The sequence below is a fragment of the Mandrillus leucophaeus genome, unplaced genomic scaffold (assembly GCF_000951045.1).
Source record: "Mandrillus leucophaeus isolate KB7577 unplaced genomic scaffold, Mleu.le_1.0 Scaffold559, whole genome shotgun sequence".
In the NCBI taxonomy this organism is placed as follows: domain Eukaryota; kingdom Metazoa; phylum Chordata; class Mammalia; order Primates; family Cercopithecidae; genus Mandrillus; species Mandrillus leucophaeus.
The window spans coordinates 1,113,330-1,119,573 of NW_012106019.1; the positions used below are offsets into that span (position 1 = coordinate 1,113,330).

The 6,244-nt window shown below is 39.2% G+C and overlaps 1 protein-coding gene across 4 annotated transcripts in view; it reads right to left on the reverse strand.

Moving 5' to 3' along the window:
• Positions 1-4,748, reverse strand: part of RUFY3 (RUN and FYVE domain containing 3) — an 85,931-nt gene extending 81,183 nt beyond the window's left edge. For all 4 annotated transcript variants that reach the window (XM_011998150.1, XM_011998149.1, XM_011998152.1 and 1 more), the window contains exon 1: positions 3,854-4,748. In XM_011998150.1, the coding sequence (XP_011853540.1) occupies positions 3,854-4,031 (178 nt within the window). In that variant the 5' untranslated portion in view covers positions 4,032-4,748. The remainder of the gene's footprint in view (positions 1-3,853) is intronic.
• Positions 4,749-6,244: the final 1,496 nt, after the last annotated feature.

Consider the following 6,244-nt stretch of genomic DNA (forward strand, 5'->3'; position numbering starts at 1 on the left):
TTTGGGAGGCCGAGACGGGCGGATCACGAGCTCAGGAGATCCAGACCATCCTGGCTAACACGGTGAAATCCCATCTCCACTAAAAAATACAAAAAACAAAAACAAACAAACAAAGAGACAAACAAACAAACAAAAAACTAGCAGGGCGAGGTGGCGGGCGCCTGTGGTCCCAGCTACTCGGGAGGCTGAGGCAGGAGAATGGCGTGAACCAGGGAGGCGGAGCTTGCAGTGACCTGAGATCCGGCCACTGCACTCCAGCCTGGGCGACAGAGCAAGACTCCGTCTCAGGAAAAAAAAAAAGAATAATGGTAGCGCTTTTGTTAGTCACAATCTATTAAGCATCAAGAACTCAAATTTTATCTTCCTTCTCCATTCTGTAATGGTAAAGGGAACCCAGCTTCTGCAGCCAGAAGTTGGAGAGTCATCCCAGGCACCGCCTCACCTTCATTCTCTAGCCACCCAGCCCTTCAGTCATCGGGGACATTCTACTTTTCCAAGGATTGTTCCTTTTGTGTTCACTCTCGCTGCCTTAATTTGAGATTGTCATCTCTTACCCAGACCATTTTAATAGTTATAGTTAGGGGTCCCTGAGAGCTTATATTCTTCTGATCCATCCGCTAGACTGTTGCCAGAGTGATCATTCCAAATACAAATCTTATTTCATGTTACTCCCAGATATAAAGCACCAGTAGCTTTTCATTACAGAATCAAATGCAGGCTTTTCAGTATGAATAAGAAGATTTCTACAGTCAAGCCCCTGCTTATCTTTCCAGCCTTGCTCGCTGTTGTGCCAAACAGAAGCCCACTGTGCTCCTGTTTGCTATTCCCTGGCTGGGCCAGCTCACTATGTACTGTTTGAAATGTCCTCCCTATGTTGGTCTGGTGATCACCTCGTTACCTTTTAAGGTCTCACTTAATGAAGCCTCTCCTGTGGAATCAATCACAGGACTGTGATTTCCCGTTAGGGGAAATCTATTTGCAATTAAACTTGTTGTAGATTTGCTTTTGGCTTTTAAAAATAGGGTATATAAGCCGGGTGTGGTGGCTCACACCTGTAATCCCAGCACGTTGGGAGGCAGAGGCGGGTGGATCACCTGAGGTCGGGAGTTCGAGACCAGACTGACCAACATGGAGAAACTCCGTCTCTACTAAAAATACAAAAAATACAAAAAATAGCTGGGTGTGGTGCCACATGCCTGTAATCCCAGCTACTTGGAAGGCTGAGGCAGGAGAATCGCTTGAACCCAGTGGGTGGAGGTTGCAGTGAGCCAAGATCGTGCCATTGCACTCCAGCCTGGGCAACAAGAACAAAACTGTCTCAAAAAAAAAAAAGTATATAAAACAAAAGAGAGATAATCTCATTGACCACCAATAAGCATTGAGATAATGAAGTGAATGCTTTTTTTCTCATTTATTTAAGGGTTAAAGTAGGCAGAAACTCTAGGTCCAGGCCTGTACTGTGGACTGCTCAGTGAAGGGCCAGGAACTCTGGTTTTAAGAAAATAAAATGTGGAAGCCACAGAGCCTCTATTGCTGAGTACATATGGTCGGTCTACATCATTTTAAGAGGGAATATTACGCTTTTTGCCTATTTTCTTTTGTAGGAGTAAGGAGACTTCACTCTAGGATTTGGGTGGTCACATGTTTTTCCCTCTATGAATCAGCCCGGAAAGCAGTCTGAATACTTCTGCGTCCAGACATCAGGAGTTTCATTTTGTCAACAAGGTGAGATTCACATAATCATAGGCCTGGTGACCACCATTTAAATGCTTATAGATAAATTAAATATAATAACTGTCAGTGGTATTAACATAAAAGTGGATTATTTCTTGGGACCAAATGACTATTTAAATATCCAGAGTTTGGTAATGGAACAAGAAAATAATACTCATAGGCTTTCATGGGCCTATACTTTCTTTATTTTCATTTCTAATTATTTAAAATAATGGCTTTCTTGCCCAATTTAAGGCAAAATTCTAAAATGCACTATTAGCATTTCTCTCTTTTCTTCCAAATCCTCTATAGTTGATTAAAGGTCTTGGAAACTCTGTATTCATGATTTCTTTAATCAGCAGACATACAATTTATTGCTTAGGTTATAGCTCTCACACATTTTCCATACTGAGAAATGTGTTGCTAGAGATTTCTCTATGAAGAATTCAAATGACACTGCTACAAACGCTTACATGAACCAAACAGCTCACTTTTGCTTATCCGTAGGAATATTGCTCCAAAAACATATATTCGAAGTGCCAAAATTGTTAAAAATTATTTTTGAGACACTGATAAACTAGATTTCATAGTAAAGGGAATATTTCATATTGTATGACTCTCAAAATGGACGGGAACACATTTTTTTCAAACAAAATATGTAAACTGAGGCAGTTGCCAGAAGACTTCTTGGTAGCCTTCTAAAACTGTATTTTTCTTCTGTCAAGACTTTTAAAGCTTTGGAGGCTGTTTTAAGTAGTACTGGAATTGTTGGATGCAACGATGTTTTGATGAAAATACAGAATAAATAATAATAAAAAATAAATAGTACTGGCATTGCATGGAATTTCAGCTGATGTCTTATAACTTGTGCACATAACGAAACTTACAGCCAAAGAAAGCTGTCCAATTAACAAACCAATTGTTACAAGATGCAAAGGGTCTTAAAAATCACTTAAACATTGTTCTTAAAGACACACCCAAAATGACTGCTTTGTGTTCTGTGATATTAACCATCCCTAAAACTTTATCAAGGCTAAGGCTGACTGGGAAGATAAAATCCTTATCAAACACAATGGGCAAACTCTGAGTCATGATAAGATTTCAACTCAAGGTCAAATGCAGAGAATCACCTTTCCTAACCGCATCTGCTAGGTACAATTCACCTATGGTCTTCTTTGTCTTGTCGATGTGCCTAACTATCAGGCAGATGTTTATAAAGAATTTCTCCTCACATGCAAGCGTTTTTGTTTTCATCAGTATAAGGACAGAGAATAAACCCTAGCTAAGAAGCCACTGTATTAAAAACAAAATAATTTGTAGCTATGACTCAAATAAATCTTTCTGTGGCATTAAGAGAATTAAAGGGTAGAAGCAGAAAACCTCTCATAAATTAGGAAAAGTCCAGGAAAAAAGTCACAAGTCAAGAGACCACAAAGATCTCAGAGGTACTGACAGTGGAAATCTCAAATGGATCATAAGAGTTACCACAAATAATTTATAAAAAGCAATGGCCAATAGATTCCAATATTACCATTCTATTGTAATATATAGGGATCCCATATTAATCATATTTAACCTTTCCAAAGCATTATGCTGAAACTTACTTTCTCATCTAACCTAATAATCCATATTGTTAAAAAAGATATTTTATCAAATCTTTCCTAGATGTCATAACCTGCTTAACATTATATCCTCATATAATGGTGAGGATACCCTGGTGTTTCTACTGTATTCATCATGTACAATCCTATAATTATACTCATGTTGTGTTAAGTTAGTGGTATAAATCACTACAATTTCATATATGAACATTTTCATATATGAACAAAATTAATAGCTTTATTGATTAGAATCAGATGTGATAAGTGACCTCAAATGCTTTCTTTAGAGGCTTAAAGACAAAGAACTCTAAACAACTATCCAGCGTCTTTTGAAAGGATACCTCAAGGGGCAGGAAAAAAATTATTTTTCCCCCATGAGCAAGAAGAGGCGAGCTGGGTAGTAAGTAAGGATGCAAGGTTTTCAGGACTGTTAACAGCTGAGAGTGTAGGTTTTTTTCTACCTCTCCCTGATCCTCCCAGCCCTCCCCCATAACAATGAAGATGCTGGTGAGGCATTAGCGGGCAGGATCTGACCATACCTTCATGGGTAGGCTCTGGGTCAGGTGTAAGTGAGATGTCATCCAGCTCTCGCAGGCAGAGCCATTCTCCATCCATGGACACTCGGAATTTGCAAAGGTAGATGGTCTCCATGGCAGCCTGTGTGATCTTGTCAGTGGTGGGGGTTGGCATATCGGTCGGAGGCGTCAGAGCAGACATGATGACTCAGCTGGGACCACAACACACACACAGACACACACACACACACCCCACAAAAATAAATACAACCTCCTCACTAAAAAAACCCAATACAAAGCTCTGAAACAAAGCTTTCAGGAAAAGGGTGGAGGAGGTTTAAAAAAAAAAACAAGGAAAAATACCTTATAGTTTAAGAACAAACTGCTCAAGATAAACAATTCTACACTATCTTATAGACAGTTCCTACCACATAGCAAAATAAGATGATGCTTGTCTTCTCCCAGCTTCCTCTCCTTTTATCTTCCTTTCCCTGCCCCCCACCTTTTTTTCAGCAGAGCTATAGGCTTTAAATCCTGCACAGCCGATGCTGCCTTAGCTGGCTTTAAAAATCTGGCCTCGATATGAATAAGTGAAAAATCCTCCTCCTTTGTGCAGAAAAAAATGTAAAAGAAAAACCTGAACAAAAAATAAACCTATATTTTCAGTGTAGCTTAAAAAAAAAAATCCTGAGCTGCAGAAATCACTTCCAGGATCTGCTCAGATGAGATGGGATGCTGAGTTCTCATAGGATTGGCCGTGCGCAGTAAGCAGGGTGTTGACCAAAATGGCTGACTAATGAACTGAACTGAAAATTCAGGCTCATGTGACCAGCTGCTCTGAACGTAGGGCAAGCAATTCCCAGGATGCTTTATAGATGCTGCTGATGCTGGGAGAGCAATTAGGCTTCTCTCTCTCATCCTGTACAACCCACTTCCAGACTCTGCTAGTCAAACTGTGATCAGACATAACACAATGCACATATCCTCATCAATTTCTCTTACTTTGGGATCAAGGACTGAATAAAAGGAGGACAATCAATACTGGATAATAATCTATAGTAAAGACGGTGAAAGAGGCAGTTAGATTAATTTAACAAGCACATAATTCATCTCTTTTATTCTTATCTACAAAGCTATTAAAATTCTTTACTATGCTAAATGTTATGTTTTAAGAAAAGCTAAAGCATAAAAAATTGAGGCTCTCAGAAGGAAAAAAACACAAAAAGATAAAAAGAAAAGCTAAAGCAGATTTTCAATTTATATATCTTATCCTTGGGCATTTATAATTTCCTTCTCCAAGGTACAAAAACCTGACCTTTTAGATTAGGCAGAAATGTTAAAAAAAACCTTGAAGTTAAAAAAGTAAAATCTTTCCCGATTAATGGCAATTCCCCCCTTTTTGATTTTGTTGTATTTACCAAGTTTATACCAAGCATAAAATAGGTTTCTTTCTTTTTCTTTTTTCTTTTTTTTCTTTCTTTTTTTTTTTTTTGAGATGGAGTCTTACTCTGTAGCCCAGGTTGGAGTGCAGTGGCATGATCTTGGCTCACTGCAACCTCCACCTCCTGGGTTCAAGCAATTCTCTGCCTCAGCCTCCCGAGTAGCTGAGATTACAGGTGCCCACCACCACGCCCAGCTAATTTTTGTATTTTTAGTAGAGACAGGGTTTCACCATCTTGGCCAGGCTGGTCTTGAACTCCTGACCTCGTGATCCACCTGCCTCTGCCTCCCAAAGTGCTGGGATTACTGGCATGAGCCACCGTGCCCAGCCTTAAGCATGAAATATGTTTCTAAGCAGAAGATTAAACCATGCTATATTTTAAAAATCCTCCCATTCAATAACATACTGAAGACAATTATATTTTCTTAAATCAACACACACACACACACGGCCCCATATTATTCAATGAGGGATTTATACCTTGGTAGCGAAAGGGCAGGTACTCGCTTTATGAACTACATAAATTACAAGAAGAATAACAATTTTCTTTGAAAATGTTTTGGACAATTGAAATAAAGTGCTTGTTTTTGTCTTTAAGGGTTTCAATTTTAAGGAGGAACATACAAATTCAAGAAATATGACCTGAGACTATTTATTCCTTTCTAGGGATTGTTATCAGAGGGACATCTTAATTTAGCTAATTTCTGAAAACTAGAAAACTTCTGCTTGAATATTCTTAAAATCTCAAATGCTTCATCCTAATTTGAGACTGAACTGAAAGAAAAAAAATGCTAATAATCAAATTCTGTAGAGAAACTGGCATTTTCACATTGTTAGGAAGAGGGGCCGGATGGCTGGGCACAGTGGCTCATGCCTGTAATACCAGCACTTTGGGAGGCATAGGCGGGCAGATCACCTGAGGTCAGGAGTTCGAGACCAGCCTGGCCAACATGGTGAAACCTCGTCTCTACTAA